The sequence below is a fragment of the Furipterus horrens genome, unplaced genomic scaffold (assembly GCF_987537825.1).
Source record: "Furipterus horrens unplaced genomic scaffold, mFurHor1.1.pri manual_scaffold_4, whole genome shotgun sequence".
NCBI classification, from domain to species: domain Eukaryota; kingdom Metazoa; phylum Chordata; class Mammalia; order Chiroptera; family Furipteridae; genus Furipterus; species Furipterus horrens.
The window spans coordinates 168,262,228-168,282,198 of record NW_028327174.1 but is presented as its reverse complement, the minus strand read 5'-3'; the positions used below and the strand labels follow the sequence as shown (position 1 = coordinate 168,282,198).

Here is a 19,971-nt window from a genome sequence, read left to right as displayed (position 1 = left end):
TAAAAATCAAATTCCCAGCTCTTAACCTCAGATCTTACTGATCAGTCTCTTTCACAGTGGGTTAAGATCTGTGTTTATATAAAACTGCTAGAGTCTAATGTATAAATAGGTTAGGAATTTACTTCTGACCATATTTTTGTAGATGAGTCAATAAATGGATGTCCTTTTCTCAACTACTCATGTATTTACATGGTAAGATGAGGTCTAACATTGGTAGCCAGTGTTAATTTTAGTCCTAATACTTGGCATACAAATGAGAAGAAATGAAAGCATGCAACCAGTTCCCTTAGGTGAGAGGGACTGGCTGTATTTTAAAAGATGCCTATGTCTTGGCAGAGGAAGCGCAAAAATGAGATGCTGGATGAATAATTTTTAAAAATTCATTACTGAGAGCAAAAATCAGAATAGGGGAAGTTGGTGGTTGCAGTGCTATATATTTTGTAGAATACAGTAGGTGACATGATCTTTCTGCATGTAATACAAGTTTCATAAAAATTTAATAACCATTCTTTTAAAATTGAGGTATAATTGACAACAGTTTCAAGTGTGCAGTGTAATGGTTCGATATCTGTGTATTACAAAATGATCATCACAATAAATCTAGTTAATATCTGAAGTAATACTATTTTTTAAATCAAGCCATCCTGTTCTGTATTTTACTTAGTGCTTATTTGATTCGTATTAACAATCTTGAAAGAGATGCCTTATTCACATTTTAAAGGTCTTAGAGTCAACAAGAACAATGATTTAATCAGATTTTCTGATAAGTGAGTCACTTTTTTAAAAAAATCATAGCATGGTTTTCTACAGTAACAACCTTAAACATTAAAAAAAAAATCCTCATCCGAGGATATGCTTATTGATTTTTTAGGGGCAGGGAGAGAAGACTGTATGTGAAAGAGAAACTTTGATGTGAGAAACATCAATCCATTGTCTCCCACATGCACCCTGACTAGAATCGAACCCACTTCTTTTTTGGTGTACAGGACTTCGCTCCAACCAGCTGAGCCAGTTGGCCAGGGCTACAATAACAGCTTTTGTCTATCTAACAACAAATTAGTTCTACAACTTTTTCTTCAGATTTTTTTTTCTATTTAACAAATTGATACTCTATTTAAAGTAGGTCTCAGCAAATTTTTCCTTTAAAGGACATCTTTGCAGGTCAAGCGGCAAAATCAAGAATACTACAATGTATTATGAGATAAAACAAGTTTTTGCACGTTTCTCTAATGCTGGGATTAAAAATATAATAATTGCCTGTAGTATTTTTTCATACATATTTACATGTGATTGGAATGGAATTATTTTTCAGGGATGACGTTTTTGCTTACTTGGCATTCACACAGTTCCCTGTTGTCAAAATCAATTGCAGCCTTGACTGTTGTAGCTTGATTGGGAGTTGTTCTGCAAAGTGAAAGTCAGGGCACATGCCTGGATTGCGGACGGGTTCAATCCCCAATTGGGGCGCCTACAAGAGGCAGCAAATTGCTGTTTCTCACATTGATGTTCTCTCCCTCTTCTTTCCCCCCACCCCCCTAAAAATAAATAACTAAAATCTTAAAAAATCAATTATAAATGTTCATCTATTAATATTGATTATATAATGAGATTTTACTTATTTCATTCAAATGCAGTTGCTTGGTATTGCAGATGATTGGTTTTAGGACCCTCTGGATACCAAAATCTGTAGATGCTCAAGTCTCTTATATAAAATGGTGTGTTATTTGCATATAACCTATATTTATATATAGGGTGTGCCTGCATACCACTTCATTCACATCGAGTCAGCATAGTGCTTGGTGCATGACAAATTTAAATTTGGCTTTTAGGAACTTTCTGGGATTTATTTTTTGTTTTCTGAATGTTTTCAATCTGTGTTTGGTTGAATTTGCAGATGCAAAACTCTTGGCTACAGAGGGCTATGTATTCATTCTAAAAGCATATGATTTTAATAGCATATTCATCAGTTGGTAAACATTAATAGGATTCTGTTAGATTTTCTTTTAGCATGTCATGGCAGATTAATCACTTTCACTTGAAGGTTAGGTAATAGTGCCTCAATTATAGGTAAATGAATTTTGAAATGATGGAAATTTTCTTTGCACTCGTGCTGAGGTCCAAAAAATGCTGTTGGCCCGCCAGCATAAGTTTAAAAATACATCTATTGCAAATTTGTAGGAATGGAGTTCTTCTTGTTTTAACTTTTGACAGTACAAGAACATGTAAAGCAGCTTGACATTGCTTGTGATATGAACATTTTTGGTTGTTGAAATGAGTTTTCCATAGTATGAGTTTTTCATGTAAATTTTGTTTTGCGTTGTAACTTGGGTTGAATTAATTGAGAAACATTACCAAGTCTCTAGCAAAAGGTTATTTCCAAAGTCATTTGGTCTTTCATATCTGTGGCTAGGTGGTTCAAAAGAATTTCAATCTTAGCCCTGAGCTACAAAAAAAAAAAAAAAAATAGCAGTAAAACTTGGCTAAGCCAGCAAGTTGCTGTGTGGTTGAGTAAGTCAGGATATTTCTGACAAAAAGTCATGAAATTGACTGTGGCTTAGTTCACAAAAGTAAATGGTGTCTGCTATTGACATTCCTCCTGGTTGAAGAACGTGAGTTCAAAATAATTTCCAGAGTACCTTCCAATGAATAACCTTAGTCTTTGAATATGTTATACAGTGGGGGTCCCCCCAAACCCGGAATTATCTCGTTGTGAGAGGCTGTGTTCAGCTTCAGTGAATTTTTTTGAAGGCTCTTTCAGTGTGCTTGCCCATTTCATGATGGGTGGGTCACAAGTGCACCTGCCCACTCTGTGCCTGGTGTTCAGTTTTTGACCAAAAACGGCATGACCTCTGTCCCACCCTCCCTATTCACCCGATCTCACCCCAAGTGACTTTTTTTTTGTTTCCCGGAATTGAAAAAGTCCTCAAAGGGAAAAGTTTTGCTGATGTGGAATAGGTGAAACAAAAAATGGCAGATGCACTAAAAGGCATCTAAATCGACAAGTTGAAAAACAGTTTAGAGCAGTGGAAAGAAACATCTTCATAGGTATATTACATCAAATGGAGAATACTTTGAAGGTGACTGAAGTTAATAAATACACAGTTTTTATATAAATAAATTATGGGTTTTTTTGAGGGTACCCTCCTTGTATTTTTATAAGTTTTGTTTATTTGTCCAGCTAATCCTTGTGCTCCTCCACATGTGCTTTTATTATTATCAGATATAGCACATTTTAGCAGATTCTACTTCAGGTTATACTCAACTAGTGTTTTCTCAACTTGAAGTAGATTACCTGTAGATATTCTGTGTAGACTGTTTATAGTGACTAATTTTTCATTCAGTCCCTTCAAACTTGGCATTTATCCTTCAACTTAAGTAGGAACCAAGCAGTATTAGTTGTCTGTCAGCTCATCAAGAATCAAGGAATACCACTAAAAATAATTTACATTAAAAAAATTGAATATTGATACTGAGCCCAATGTCCTTAACTCTTAAGAAACTTCTCCCTGAAGGCTAGTTTTAGACAAGTTTATTTTCTCTGGATGTATTTATTTGGCTGCTGCAATCAAGGTTTAATGAACCATGCTAATCACTGCTAGTACACTGCTTTCCTTGCTTGGCTAACAAATAAGCCATTTGGAAACTTAGGGTGCAGCCTTATTTTCATATTTTATTTTTGTAAAGAAATTTGGCTGTGATGGAATATTGCATTTTGAATTTCGTGTTTTTCATTTCTTGCTTTCTTGTGAGTTGGTAATACATGATGTGTGCTTAGTCTAGCAGTATTAGTATACAGGGGTGTGCAACAGTAGATTTACACAATACGATAATAAATAATAATACAAGGATAAAGTGTCTCGTGTACTCACAACCATAAATCTACTTTTGCCCACTCCTATATTGTGTTCTTTGCCCACTCTATATTGTGTGTCATTGATTGATAATATAGTGTTTTGCCATCACATGTGATAAAATAAACTATACTCCATTGTGTCTTAAAAGCATGACATTTGTAGTCCAGTTTTTTCTTTCTCTTTTTGTTCTGACATGATTGATGTGCACTGAAAAAAAAAAAAGAAAAGAAACAAACGTTCTACAAGTAATTCACATGGCATCAGGTATAATTGAGTCACTGATTGCTGGCACACTGAGCAGCACTGATAGTGTCACATACAACCTCTGTAAAAACCACTGAATTCTGCTTTTGTAGTGTAAAAAAGCAGCAAGAGAAAGTAAGCAAGTAAGCATGACTATATTTCAGTAAAATGTTATTTATGGGCACTAAAGCTCAAATTTCATAGACTTCCTGCATTTTACAAAATAGTCATTCCTTTTCTCCACCGAGGTTCTCGGTATATTGTTAAACTTTTATTTTTTAATTACAGTTTACACTCAATATTATTTTCTATTAGTTTTCATGTGTACAGCATGATGGCCAATCATATGCTTTATGTAGAGTGTTCTGACCCCCCCCCCAATATTTCCAGTACCCACTAGGCAACGTACATCATTATTACAATATTATTGACTATATACCCTATGCTGTACATCATTATTACAATATTATTGACTATATACCCTATGCTCTCCTTTACATTCCTTTGACTATTTTGTTTACTGCCAATTTATACTTCTTAATGCCTTCACTTTTTTCACCCAGTACCCCAAATCTCCTCCCCTCTGGCACCCCTCAGTCTGTTTTATGTATCTGTGAGTCTGTTTCTGTTTTATTTATTCATTTTTATACAAGATTCTACATGTCTGAAATTGTATGGTATTTGTCTTTCTCTGTCTGACTTACTTCATTTAGCACAGTACTCTCAAGGTTCATCCATATTGTTCCAAACAAAAGGATTTCATTCCTTTTTTTTATGACCGAGTAATATTCCATTGTATATATGTACAGTATTACCACTTTTTTGTTCCAGTCATCTATCTGTTGATGGGCACTTGAGTTGCTTCCTTATCTTGGCTATTGTAATAATGCTACAGTGAACATAGAGGTGCATATATTCTTTTGAAGTAGTGTTTTGGTTTTGGACACACACACATACACACCCCACTGCGTGACCTCCCCGCCCCCGCAAAGTGGAATTGCTGGGTCATAAGACAGTTCTGTTTTTAATTTTTTGATGAACCTTTATCCTGTTTTATGGCTCTACCAATCTACATTCCCACCAACAGTGCATGAGATTTCCCTTTTCTGCATATCCTCACCAACAGTTGTTTGTGATATCTCATTGTGGTTTTAGTTTTCATTTCTCTGATGACTAGTGACCTTGAGCATCTTTTCATATGCCTGTTGGTCATCTCTATGTCCCCTTTGGAGAAGTTTCTCTTCAGGTCCTCTACCCATGTTTTAATTGGACTTTTTTGGGGGGAGGTGTTGCATTATATGAGATTTTTATAAATTTTGGGTATCAGCCCCTTATGGGATGTGTCATTGGTGAATATCTTCTTCCATTTAGTAGATTGTCTTTTCATTTTGTTGATGGTGTTCTTTGCTGTGAAAAAACTTTTTAGTTCAATGTCCCATTTGTTTACTTTTTCTTTAGTTTTCCTTTTGTTTCCCTTTCCCAAGGAGATATATCAGAAAAAAATGTTGCTTAGAGAAATGTCAGATTTTACTGCCTGTGTTTTCATCTAGGAGTTTTACGGTTTTGAGTCTCACATTTATGTCTTAATCCACTTTGACTTCATTCTTGTGTATGGTGTAAGAAGGTGGTGGTTTCATTTTTTTCTTGGCATATATCTGTCCAATTTTTCCAACACCATTTATTGAATAGATTATCTTTACCCCATTGTATGGTTTTGCCTTTGTTAAATATTAATTGATCATATAGATATGGATTTATTTCTGGGCTCTTTATTCTCTTCTGTTGTTCTATATGTTTGTTTTTATGTCAGTACCATGCTGTTTTAATTACTATAGCTTTGTAGTATATTTTGATAACAGGTAGTGTGATACCTCTCTCAACGTTGCTGTGGCTAAGCCCCTGGCTGCTGTGGCTCAGTGGATTGAGTGTCGGCCTGCGAGCCAAGTGTCGCTGGTTCGATTCCCAGTCAGGGCACGTGACAAGGTTGCACATCAGGTCCCTAGTTGAGGGCGCGAGTGAGAGGCAACCACGCAGTGATGTTTCTCTCCCCCTCTTTCTCCTTTCCCCTCTCTCTACAAATAAATAAACAAACAAATTAATTAATTAAAAAAAAAAAGATTGCTGTAGCTGTTCACGTCTTTTGTGGTTTCATATACATTTTGAATTATTCTCATTATGTGAAATGCAGCATTGATATTTTGATTGGAATTGCATTGAAAAATATTTATTTTCTCTAACCATTTAATAATGTAAAAATTATTTTTAGCTCATGGGCAGAAACAGGTTCTGTGCCATATTTGCCCTGCAGGCTATGTTTGTTAACCTGTCTTAAAATAGTCTTGGACTCTGGAGTGTGGAAGAAAACTGGATTGAAACAACATGAGAAAAATAGGAAAAACAAAATTATTTTAAAAAATCCAGCAGAATTATGGAAGCACTTGAGATCTTACTTCCCCATGTCTATTGTCAGTTTGACTCAAATAAACTCTTATAAAAATTAAAAAAATCAACCCTGGCTGCTGTGGTTCAGTGGGTTGAGCATCGGCCTGCAAACCAAGTGTCGCTGGTTCGATTCCCAGTCAAGGCACATGACTAGGTTGCACGCCAGGTCCCCAGTTGGGGGTGCATGAGAGGCAACCACACAATGATGTTTTTCTCCCTCTCTTTCTCCCCCCACCCCCCAAATAAATAAATATCAGAATTATAAGCTAGAAAGATAAGTGGAAAGAGTCTAATATTTTATGCCTGATAAAACAACAATGGAGGGAATAATATAAGGATAATGAAAAAGCTAATGAGTTAAGTATACATGAATTTGATAATATATTTGAGTTTGAGTATATGTAGTCAGCAAGTAAAAAATCTGGATGTATATTGAACAAATTATTTAGTTTTCAATGAAAGTTGATTTCACATAAATTTAGCTGTACAGTATTCCCTCATCGCGGGTATTATATTCTAGATCCCCCCACGAAGTAGGAACCTTACATTTATTCTGCACTCTTAAACCTTACGTAACTTTAACAACATACATATACAGTACTGCAAAATCCTGCGATATAGCGAAAAACCCACGATAAATAATCAAATATAATATTTTTAAAAATCCCGCGATACAGTGAGGCCGCAATAAGTGAACCATGATATAGAGAGGGACTGCTGTAGTGCTAAATAAGACAAAAAGAAAAACTAGAGAATAATAGTAACAAGCAGTTTGCACATTAACTAATTTGTCAAAACCACCCTATGAAATAGATACTGTTTACCTCATTTTACAGAGTAGAAAGCTGAAATATGAAAAAGCCACATAATTTGCTCAAGATTACATAGTAAGATTAGATTTGAACCCAGGTAATCTGGCTCCAGACAATACTTTGTCACTATGTTCTCTGGTCTCTGAAATGTTAAATGTGTCTGCCATTTTGATCAATGAATGCCAGTATGCAAAGAGAGTGAGATGGAGGCCTTCATTTATTTTTTGTTGATGAGAAGGCTTCCTTATATATAAGTGTTAGCATATTTGGTGCTCCATATGATTCCAGTTTAGTGATATTGGAGGAAAAGTTGGCTCAGACTTCTTCACTTACGGGATTTTTCTATAGTAATTTTGACCATACCCAATTTTTGCTTAAATTGACTATATAGAACTTAACCTTTCCATTGGGTGTGATTTTACTGAGAATACAACCAGAATGTTTAAAATCCATGAGATCTCCTTTATTGGTATATGTTGGGCATGTAGTTTTGGAAATCTTCGTTTTAAAATTCTTTATTAGTTCAATTAATAAGTAATATGTATACTCATTAGCAATTGCTAAAATTATGTACAGAGTATATATGGTTTTAAAACTTCACTTTTGTTTACATATCTTTTCCTTGATACAATTTTTTTTTAACAAACTTTCAGCTAGTATGTTCAACACACCAGGAATGCAGAGCTTGTTGCAACAAATAACTGAAAACCCACAACTTATGCAAAACATGTTGTCTGCCCCCTACATGAGAAGCATGATGCAGTCACTAAGCCAGAACCCTGATCTTGCTGCACAGGTGAGTTTGTAAGTGTATTGAAAAGGATGTGCATTGTGAATTAAAATAGCCTAATCAAATAATTGTGATTTTTGACTTATTTATGTTGTGTACTACCATAACACACTAGAAAAGTAGGTAACGTGCATCTCCATTTTTTGGAGAGTCTTTCTTTGCAGTCTCATCTCTGTTATTCACTGGCTAGACATGCGGTGTTGATTTACTTTGTATGTACATATGTTGATTTAGGAGATGAATACAAAAGTTTTGGATTGCTTTCTGTTTTAAAGATAGATTCTTTCATTAAATGTAAGTCTTGAAAGTGATTAAGAATGGTATTAATGCACTTGAAATACTTTTATTTATTAGATCACACAAATTCTGAGTAATAGTCATGTTGAAGTGGCTGTTATAAAGTAACCTGACACTGTTTATTAAAGTCAGAGAGAGAATTTGTGGGACAGTATTCTCATTCTTTCCATTATGGATCACCACCACCAACAAATTTGAATACTGGTCTTTTATTTATTCATTTTCTAACTTGGTACTAAAGAAATCATAATGAGAAAATATTAGTGGCTCTCCACCCTAGCTGAATGTTAAGGATCATTTGGGGAACTTCCCATCCTGAGAGATTTTTATATAACTGCATTGGGTCTTTTTTTTTTTTTTTTTTTTTAAACCCCCCAAGTCCCCTACATGATTTTGATATACCCCTAGGTTAAGAACCATTGGCTTAGAAAACCTTGGAGAATGAGAAACAAGCCTTGATTACCTGTAGTTTATATTTGCTATTTTTTAAGAATGGCTTTGGTAGAGTGTTAGGAATTTGAAATAGTTTGCTTTATAGTTTATTTTCATTTCTAAAACTAAAAGCTTTTGAAGGTAATCACTTTCTTCATTATGTGAGATGAAATGGTTTTCAAGTCTGTAACATTAATTGATTCAAGTATATAGCATATATCTTTGAGCTGTAATCCTTAGCAATAACTTCTGCCCTCTTAAAATTTGTGGAATTAGAAATAGAGAATTAAGTTTTTCTTCCTCCCTTTCTCCCTCCTTCCCTCCCAAGAACAAGTTTTTAGGTGAATTTTTATATACACTTAGTTTTTTTATATTGTAGGTAAATTCTACTGTTTTATTCACATGCACTTTTGTTTAAAATAAATTTGGAATTATGTATGTAGAGTGATCCTATTTGCATTTTTAAATGTATATTTGACTAATAATTAACATTGAATATGCATCTTGCTTTAAAATTTGACTTTAACAGGCACATTCCCAGCCATTTTAACTAACAGTTCTACATTTATCAATTAACTTGAGCACTTTCTTCTATTGAAATTTTACTTTAAAGAAAAATGTTGACAAAAAAGGCTAGATATGAGTGTCTTTTATTATAGACAATTTAGAAACATTTACAATGTACGCTGGTTATTAGCAGTTTAAAAGTTTGTAGTTGTCTATTCTGATTGTGATTTTTAGACATAAACAGGTAAGTTAGGAGAGATATCCTAATCAAATGATACACGATTTTCTGAGGAAGCAATGATTAAGGTGACATGCTTTTTTAAATAACATGAATTCTGCAAGATAAATGTGATAACTTCATTAATATGTTCATAATAAAAAGTTTTGACCAGTGCCAATAGAGAAGCAGGTTTGTTGATCTCAAGTAGGTATTATTTTATTTACTGTGAACTTATTGGTCACTTGGAAATAAATACTGTATATCTATAAAACATCATTTGACATCTTCCTGCTTTAGATACTTTAAAAAAAATTAAATAATCCACTTTGCAAAAAAAATTAAGTAAAGGAGGGAGAAGAATTCTCTGTACTTCGAATATTTACACACAATTACTCTTAAATATGGTTAACTACTGAGGGCAAGGATCTTTCCCTGCAACTTTGGGCCAGTACATAGGCTATCAGTAATTCATTCTTAGTTGACTTTTCACTCTGGGGGAAAACCGATACAAAATTTATCTTTTTCAAAGCTATGAGAATTTACCAGTTTCTGTTACGCTGAGTGTGTATTGTAATTTTATTTTGAGGTATCTAGCATCATGTTAATATTGACCCTGACTTTTTAATTCTAATACCTATTTGAAGGTTAGGGAGGATGACAGTTTTCTCATCTCTGGTGATAGTGAGGTGAAATCCAGAGGCTAATCTTGGTGTTCTTAAGTGGATTTACATCTTTCAGGTCTTAAAGTATTTTAATACTTTCCCCAGAGATCCGTTGACGCTAGTCCTGGGCTGATTTTCACCTAGCAGCTCCATTTCTCTGGCAAGGTGGTTGCTGTTCTGTTGTGGTATTTTTCTGGACCTAATATTAGCTGTTTTGTAGTAGGCAGGTAGATATAGTGATTCCAGATCTAGATTTTCTTCATGCTTGCTACTTGTGTGTTGAGGTGTCTAAGCAAGCCAATTATAGTTTCATGTGTTGGTTATTCTGTCAGTGTAGCAGAAAATGTATCCCGTGAATGCCAGTTACTCCCATTTTTCTTTCAAGGACAGATATTCACCTTTGCTCAAAGAAAAGCCAAAGAAAACGATTGTTTTTATTCTTTAGGATATTGAATGTCATCATAATCACCATTCTCATTGACAGAGAAGATGCCTTTTGGTTTTTTTTCCTGGAGATCGCTTTTATGGATAGTATCTTCCCTTTCCTTTTTATTCACATTCTACCTTCCTCCCTTTTAAATGCTAGTTTAGGCAGTTGGGGGAAGGTAGACTATTAAACAAGGTACATTGCTTGTTTCAGATATTTCCAGTTAAAATTGTTTGAACACTTGCCCCATAGATGATGCTGAATAATCCCCTATTTGCTGGAAATCCTCAGCTTCAAGAACAAATGAGACAACAGCTCCCAACTTTCCTCCAACAAGTGAGTAAGAAAAGATGCTAGCTGTCTTTGGTAATGATTTGTTTGAAAAAGTTTGATGACAAACCTTTTCCTTTGCTCTTTGGCTGGTAGCAAAACGTAGGATAGTCTGACAATGCTTTGCAGAGGATTCAGCTTGATCTTAACTGACCGCTATTTCACTGCTGACCTTTTGCTTATGCTTATATTTCTTAAACAGATTCTGAGGAAAGGACCATTTTGTTTTTGTTTTTGAGGATTTAGGATTTTGAATGCTTTGTTAATACCATAAACCATTTTCTTTCACTTCATTGTGTTACGTTATGCGTTATGGTTTAACTAGAGTTAAGTGGGAAAGAGCTACCCTATCCTATTTTACAGGTTTCGTTTCTTCGTTATGTTTTAATTCTTTCAAGTTACTAGAACACTTGTTTTTCAAGGGGATAGATTTCATTTCCTCAAACTCAGAATTAGCAAGATTAAAATTGTCAGTGTTGTTATCTGAGGCAGATTTTATTAACAAGTATTTCAGCTTGCCATGGTATTTTATTATTTAAAAAGATAAAAAAGTCAGTCTTGATGTTTTGAAGTCAGTATTGGTAGTTCTAGGGCTTATCAATATTATATAAATGATTCTCAGCCTGCAAACCATTATCCAATATTTGATCTATTGTAATAATGTAAACCTAGTTATATTGGTCAGTCAGGTGGTATATATTGGAAGTAGTGAAGCTGAACTCAGGACATGTATTAACCTCAAGGTGAGAACTATTGTTTTACAGTTAGTTTAGTGATAAAATTGTTACATAAGCAACAAATAACACTTGGTCAGGAGAAATATGTGGCTTTCACCATATTACCATGTTACATTAACTGCATTTGAAGTTGTCTCTTAGAAATAATACTTTTATCTTCTGTTGGAGAAAGGGAACCAGGTGTGGCTTCTAGAGGAACTCCTAATTGTCTTGTATTTCGAAAAGTGGCTTTCATGATGGATTTAGGAGGAGATCAAATAATTTGCATACTAGGTTTGCTGTTACAGAGGAGGTGCTTGTCTTTATTTTGGGAAAGGAATTATGGATTATTGGTATCTAGCAAGGAGTATTTTTATTTTCTCCAGAAATATAGCAGCGAAAACATTTAAATTTTACTGTCACTGATCGTAATTCCCCTATAACCACTGTTTATTTTTCTTTTTTAGATGCAGAATCCTGATACATTGTCGGCAATGTCAAACCCTAGAGCAATGCAGGCCTTGTTGCAGATTCAGCAGGGTTTACAGACATTAGCAACGGAAGCCCCCGGCCTCATCCCAGGGTAGGCTTATTTGAGGAAGATGATAAAAGTGTACAGCAGTTAACTTTCTCTCTTGGAGAATTTTAAGATTTACGTATTTATTTTTAGAAAGAGGAAGGGAAGGAGAAAGCAAGGAAGAGAAACATTGACTTGTGAGAGAAACATCAGTGGGCTGCCTCTTGCATGTCCCCAACAGGGAACCTGGCCCACAACCCAGGCATGTGCCCTGATCAGGAATTGAACTGGTGACCTTTTGGTTTGCAGGATGACACCCAACCAGCTGAGCTACACCAGTCAGGGCTCTCTTGGAGAGTTTTAGACTTAACTTTTTGCCTTTTTGTTGAGATTGTTTCTGGCCGGTGTGGCTTAATGGATTGAGTGCTGGCCTATGAACTGAAAGGTTTGTTGGTTCAATTCCCAGTCGGGGCACATGCCTGGGTTGTGGACCAGGTCTCCGATTGGAGGCATGTAAGAGCCAACTGAGCAATGTTTCTCTTGTACATCAATGTTTCTCCCCCCTCTGCCTCTCTCTCCCTTCCCCTCTCCCCCCGCTTCCCCCCTCTCTAAAAATAAATAATTTTTAAAAACCCTCATTTAAAGAGTATAACTTAGCTAATATGTTAAAATGTGGCTGATTTATTAACGGCTGGCCTGATCTGGCCTCTTGCTTTGCAGGAATTTAGGTTTATTACCAATTTGTGCTTTCCCTAGGTTTACTCCTGGCCTGGGGGCATTAGGAAGCACTGGAGGCTCTTCAGGAACCAACAGCTCTAGCTCTGCCCCTAGTGAAAACCCAAGTCCCACGGCGGCCACCACCGAACCTGGACACCAGCAGTTTATCCAACAAATGCTGCATGCTCTTGCTGGAGTAAATCCTCAGGTAGTGGTTCTTCTCTCCTGGTGTTTTGCATTCCTTAATGTTAGAAATCCCCTCCCCCTCTCAAGAAAAAGGAAAGAAAGTGGCAGTCCTTTAGGGTTTAGACTTCAATAGAAGTACAGTCTTAATAGTGATTCTAAAGCAGGCATTATAAAAATTCTTAACTTTGGAACTATATTAGACACTAAAGGAGATATTTCAGTTATAGAGAAGACGTGTTAAAACTTGGCCTTATTTTTTATAAGGTGCCTTTAAAATGTATTTTTTTTTTGGAATTTCTATTTGAAATATGTTGATTTTATAAAGGTTTGTCAGTGAGGAATGAGAAACTCTTATATCAAATACTTCCTGACTACCTAGAAACAGAAGCATGGAACAGACTTGACAGCAGTCAGAGGGGTGGGGGTTTGTGGGACTGGAAGAAAGAAGGTGAAGGGATTATTAACCGAAGAACATACATGCATAAGCCATAGACACAGACAACAGTGTGGTGATGGCTGGAGGGAAGGGGGATCTGGGGCTTTGAGGTGGGGGGCCAAGTCGGAGGGAAATGAGGACATCTGCAATAGTGTCAACAATAAAAATAAAGGGAAAACAATCCTTACTACCTCTCTCTGCCCTCTACTACCTCCTGTGGTAACTTGTGTTACATATATATACCTCATAAATATGTCTAAAAAATGTGGGCTGATAATAATGTTCTTGCATCTGGAAACATTTACTGGTTTGGCCAAGAGTCTGCAGTTATACAAAGATTATTGCAGTTCAAACCTTTTACCGTAGGTTGCCTCCAAACTTCTACGTGGCAAAAATATAGCATGCTTTCTGATTTCTTAAGCATTACTAAATACAATAAACAGGGGAGGGTTTTATGTTAAACAGGTATTTGTATCCTGATACCTAGCATAGCTTCTGACTCAGTAAATATTCATGGACTTTATACGAAAGAAGGATTTTAGATTTTGGGCAGAAAGTTGTTAATATAAAGTTGAACGATCTGTAGGCCTCTCCATTATCAGGTGGGCCAGGTTGATTGATTATTTATGTATTTTTGTCTTACCTCATTTCTGAAGAAAGATATGTCAGCTGAATTGTCAGAAGTACAGTCTTGGGACCTGAAACTGGAACTCTTTTCTGAAGACTGTGACTGGCCAATGCAAAAATTGAATCCATAATCTAAGTCTCATTAAAACCTTAGAATTTTATACAGGAGGATATTGGCTTTTATAATCACCCAGTTGGTCAACTGCTACAAAATAAATCATCTAATTCTAAACTGTTGCATATACAGATTTCCTGCTTGTTCAAGAGCCACTTAAATATATATAAAATAATGGTTGAGGTTTATTAAACTATATTTTTAAGTATGAGAGCTATTTGACATGCTTGTTTAGGTATAAATTAGACTACTTCAAAATAACAAAATAAAGTGCTAATGGACTTTTCAGTATGTTAAAAAAGTTTCAAGAGAGAGGCCAGTGCTTTTGTAGCTCAGGAGTTGTGGTTGATTTTTTTTTTTTTTTTTTTTTTTGTTCTTTTAACAGCTGCAGAATCCAGAAGTCAGATTTCAGCAACAACTGGAACAACTCAGTGCAATGGGATTTTTGAACCGTGAAGCAAACTTGCAGGCGCTGATAGCAACGGGAGGTGATATCAATGCAGCTATTGAAAGGTTACTGGGCTCCCAGCCATCATAGCAGCATTTCTGTACCTTGAAAAAATGTAATTTATTTTTGATAACGGCTCTTAAATCTTTAAAATACCTGCTTTATTTCATTTTGACTTTTGGAACTCTTGTGTTGTTATCAACAAACCCAATATGATGCATTTTAAGGTGGAGTGCAGTAAGATGTGTGGGTTTATCTGTTGTTCTTTTTTTTTTTTTTTCTTTTTCTTTTTCTTTTTGTTGAACAATGGGAATCAATGCTTTTTCATTTAAGGCTACTGCATGCATCAAACACTTTTGCATTTATTGTAAGTTTTAAAAAATATATCACCATTTATAGTTGGGTGAACAGATTTTTGTCCTGCATCTGTCCAGTTTATTTGCTTTTTAAACATTAGCCTATAGTAGTAATTTATGTAGAATAAAAGCATTAAAAGAAGCAAATCATTTGCGCTCTATAATTTGTGATACAATATTGCTTATTGTGACTTTGGCATGTATTTTTTGCAAACAAAATGCTGTAAGATTTATACTACTGACAGTTTTACTTTATTTGTATACAATATATTATGCACATTTGGAACTGCATTTCTAGAAACACTCTGCAGTAGATTATCTGAACAAAACACTTGTAACCAAAAAAGTAAAGATAAGGAAATACTTTAAATTTAAATATTTCCTAAATGTGTAGAATCTTACAGCATCTGATAAAACATCTCTCAGCAAAATGCCAGTTGGTCAAATTTGTTGAGTATATAGTAGAAAAGCTGATTCTGATTATCTCTTTCAGGACATTTAATTGTACAGACAACATAATGTAACATTGTCTCGACATTCACTGATTGATTGTAAATTATCTTAATTTTTGTGCTGACTGAAGGAGCGCTGTAGTATAACCCAAAAGTGCATTTGCCTAGGACTTTTCAGCTTCTCCCATAGGTAGTTTAACAGGCATTACAGTTTGTAATTGAAATATGTTGCTTTCACTGAAAGTGTCTTGATGTTTCAGTTATTTTTAATCACCATATAAAAATAGAACTATCTTTTTGGGTTTTCAGATTTCTTATGCACAGGCAATACATGAATTTAAAATGATATGTGAGCTACTTGTTTCTGAAGTGTTTTCGGTAGTTTTATTAAGAAATAGTTAAATATTGTGCTTTTCAGAGCCTCAGAGAAGGGGAACTTGAGGGAGGGGGCGGGGATCTATCCTGGATTGGGCCAGCCTAAATAATACTGGCAACCAAGATTCTGTTAGGATTTCTGTGCTAATAGTGTAGTAAACAAGTATCATTCAGGGGTGAAAAACAAAGAGCCGTTTTAACAATGTTGAGTACATTTGGCTGTTCTACAGCCTTTTTTCTTTCCTCCCCAGAGAACTTCTGTTTTCCTCTCAACTTGTTGGTGTGGTACATTCCTTTAGGACCAATTGAAACATAACTTTGGGGTCAGTAATATAATTTGGCTGACTCTGGTTCAGTATTCTCTTAGGTCATTGTAGTCTCTCATGTACAGGAAATGAAAATGTTGAAGTCACCTAAAATGAGTTCAGACCAATAAAAGCAAGGGAGATACAAGGTGAATTCCATTACTTCTAAGTTGCTTGCTATTAAAAAGGGTCAAGAGGTCAGGCTGCCCACCAGCTCGCACACTGTTCTGACACTTCCCCAGGAGGATAACATGTATGAAGGTCAAGGTGGAGGTATGGCTAGAGGTTGTTGTTAAGGATGATGTTCTTGTGTCTGCTCTTCCTGCCCTATGCCTCAGTCTGATTTAAAAACTTTTGTACTGGCAAATGGTGATAAACAGTGTGGGATAGTGTCATAACCAATCTGACAGTTTATTAATCACAAAATAACAATAAATCTCTAGCTTTTACACTTGGTTTGTCTTGCCTCTTTTGTAGAAAAAAGATGTCTTTAAGACTTGATTTACCTCAAATTTTATCATGCTTTAGGTGATTATTTACCAATTTTTAAAGTTTCCTCAGTTTCAATATATGCATACACTGTATTATGTGTTAAAAAGATAGCCATTGGGGCCCTGGCTGGTATGGCTTAGTGGATTGAGCACCAACCTGCAAATCAAAGGATCTCCAATTTGATCCCCAGTCAGGGCACCTGCCTGGGTTGTGGGCCAGGTCCCTGGTTGGGGGCACGCGAGAGGCAGCCACGCATTGATGTTTCTCTCCCTTTCTTCCTCCCTCCCTTCCCTTCTCTCTAAAAATGAATAAATAAAATCTTTAAAAAAAGATAGGCAACTGGGAAGTTAGGTGACCTAGGCTCTGCTTGCTTCTTTTGGTACCTGACTAGTTATTTGCCTTTGAATAAAGGCATCATGATTTCTTTGTTATAAAGGTGGTGGTAAGGCCTGTGTGGTGCACTGCCCTGGGTGAGCTCTTAACAGTGGTATGATTTTTTATTTTGTTTGTTACATTTATCTTGGATCTGAATATCTTTTAAAGAGTTCAAAATACTTAAAATTCTCAAAGGCATTAAAAATACTATAGGCTTAAATTGTTCTCATATTGGATCATTACAAATTGAATAAAGAAAGGAGTGGTGAAAATAATTTAGGAATTTATTTCCCAAGTGAAATATTTGTGATATTGGGATTTCTTCGGCAGGCCTCTTTGTATTCAGAATTGGAGTTTGACCTGGCTTAAATACAGTAATGAAAGGGGTCTATTGTTTGAGGAGACATTAGGCAAATTACAGCAAAATAGGACAGATAAATATGTCACTGACATTACTGATAAAAATGAAGCTAGGCCATGTGTCTGTGTGCTTGACCAAAACAAAAACGGTTGTGTGATTTAGACAGGGAAATACTGCATACTGTATTTCCTCTCTTAGAGATTAATAGTAAATTAAACATGTTAAAGTCAATAAGAAGTCTTGCATTGAAGAAATCTATTTAAAGTTGTTTAATCCAGCCTTTTCCTATCTTTTCCCATTCTTAACTATTCTTCAATGCTATTTCCAATGAACATACTTAGGGAAAACTATACTTAGCAAATCTCTACTTCTCAAGTATTATACATGGTATTCTTTTCTCTGGAATTTCATCTTATCTTGTTCAGTTTACATAAAGTCTGCATTCCTTCTGGGCTCAGTTCCGAAGTCTTCCTAAACTTTGCTAAACAGTAATTGATTTATTCTGAACTACTTATCCTTTACTGTCAGCTGTTGCATTTTGTTCCTCTCATTCACCTTACAGTTTTGGTGGGCTTTGTTTGTTTTCTGCTGAAATTTTCTTGTCATTTAAACAACACTGTGTTTTCCTCACCTTCTTTGTATCTTTCCTCTATAATCAACCATAAGCTACCATTGCTTCAGAAAGTCAACATTTATTGAACATCTGTTGAGTACCAGGGTATTTTCTAGTTGTTGAAAGTATAGCAGTAAATAAAACTTTTAAAGTTTTGTCCATATGGGGTTTACACAGTAGAATGTAGAGAGACAAAATAAACACAATACACTGGTACTCTGTTAGCTAGTGACAAGTGCTTTGTTGACAAATAAAGACTGGTTCAAGAAGAAGGTGTTCTTATTTTCTGTAGAGCAATCAGAGAAGGCCTCAATGAGAAGGTGACATTTAAATAGAGACCTGAAGAATATCTATCTGGGAGTGTGACTAGTTTTCCAGGGAAGAGGTAACAGCTAACGAACAGGCTCTGTAGTGTGAGTGTCCTGCTTGAGGATGTTTAGAACACAAGGAGTTCGGTATGACTGTGCAAGGGAGAAAGTGGTTTAGGGACTGTGGAAGCAGAGATGGGAGCAAAGGACTGGTTTAGATGTGTGTTGTGGAGAACTTAACACCCCATTCTTTGTGTCCTATAAATCCTTGTTTATATGGTAAAGGTTTGACACAGGAGGCAAGGATATGCAGTGGGATAAAGACAGACTGTCTGCTAGTTGTCTCCTTGGTTCATTCTCACCAGAATTGTACCCTCATCACTATAAACCTCTGTCTTCAATGACGGTCCTTCCATAGTTTAATATCCGATCCATGAGAAGGATCTGAAGTAACTGCATTTAATACAGTTCACTTACCATCTTTATTCTTGAGAAAAGCTCTCTTCACTTGCTTTCAAGACCTCTCTTGGGTTTCACCTTACTACCAGCCTGTTGATCTCTTTTGTTAGCTTCCTCTCATCTCCCTGAAGAGCAAGTTAGAGTAAACCAGCGCTCAGCCTTCACCAAATGTGTTTATCAACATTCTTCCTTTAAAATTCAATTAGGTTTACAGTTGTGAGTATATGAAAGTTTATTGTATTATTAATTAATTATTGTATTCCATACAAATAACGGTAAACCTGCTTTTGCCCTACCTTCTATATAGCATTTTGTATAGTAATGGCAATGAACCTGTGTGTGTGTTGGGGGGGGGGGGGGGAGACTTGATTTTAGAAGAGTATTAAGTACTGTAATTGTTTTCTAGCAAAAAATACAGAGAAATAAAGCAGTTATCACTAGTTTTTTATCCCCAGAATAGGTTTAACAAATGAATAAACAAGCACCTGTTTACATGAAGTAAAGTGTGAGGGAAAAAGGTTTCTTTTTCTCAGCGTAGAGCTGCCTTGTCAGTACGAGTGGTACCTTCCCAGCCCATCTAAACTACTTTTGGTGTTCAACCCTTTTCAGCAGTAGAGACAGCACCCCCCTCCCAACATGTTCGCTTCAGTGAGATTAAACATAATAAGCTTGAGGGTTCTTCCAGAGCCGGGACAGTGTGGTGAGGCACATCCTCAGAGAGTAATTTCAGTTCGTACATGTTAACATCTGTATTTCAACCTCCCTAATTATTAGGTAACCTCTTCCAGATCCACAACCCAGTCTGCCTCAACCAGTCAATGCTTAGAACATAGCTAGGTGCATAGAGGAGCTCCCAGTATAATTTCCCGCAGAAGACCAAAACTCATGGTGGACCTAATTCTTTAATGGGATAGGAAAAGTAGCTGCTGTGTATTCGGGCTAGATTTAAAAAAACAAACAAAAACGAACCCCAACCAAAAAACTGTTCAGGCACATTTTCCACTCCTTATACTTCCCAGAAAGCAAAGGGACTTTCCCGTGTGTTGTGGTTACCTAGTGCTTTATAACAAACCCCTACAGCTTGCGGACTTAGAACA

The 19,971-nt window shown here is 35.8% G+C and overlaps 1 protein-coding gene across 2 annotated transcripts in view; it reads left to right on the top strand.

Moving 5' to 3' along the window:
- UBQLN1 (ubiquilin 1) overlaps positions 1-16,722 on the top strand; it is a 53,385-nt gene extending 36,663 nt beyond the window's left edge. The window contains exons 7-11 of one of the 2 annotated variants that reach the window (XM_090274213.1): positions 8,005-8,147; positions 10,939-11,022; positions 12,200-12,315; positions 13,006-13,174; positions 14,716-16,722. In XM_090274213.1, coding sequence (XP_090130339.1) covers positions 8,005-8,147; positions 10,939-11,022; positions 12,200-12,315; positions 13,006-13,174; positions 14,716-14,868 — 665 coding nt within the window. In that variant the 3' untranslated portion in view covers positions 14,869-16,722. The remainder of the gene's footprint in view (positions 1-8,004; positions 8,148-10,938; positions 11,023-12,199; positions 12,316-13,005; positions 13,175-14,715) is intronic. The other variant, XM_090274214.1, reaches the window with a different exon arrangement.
- Positions 16,723-19,971: the final 3,249 nt, after the last annotated feature.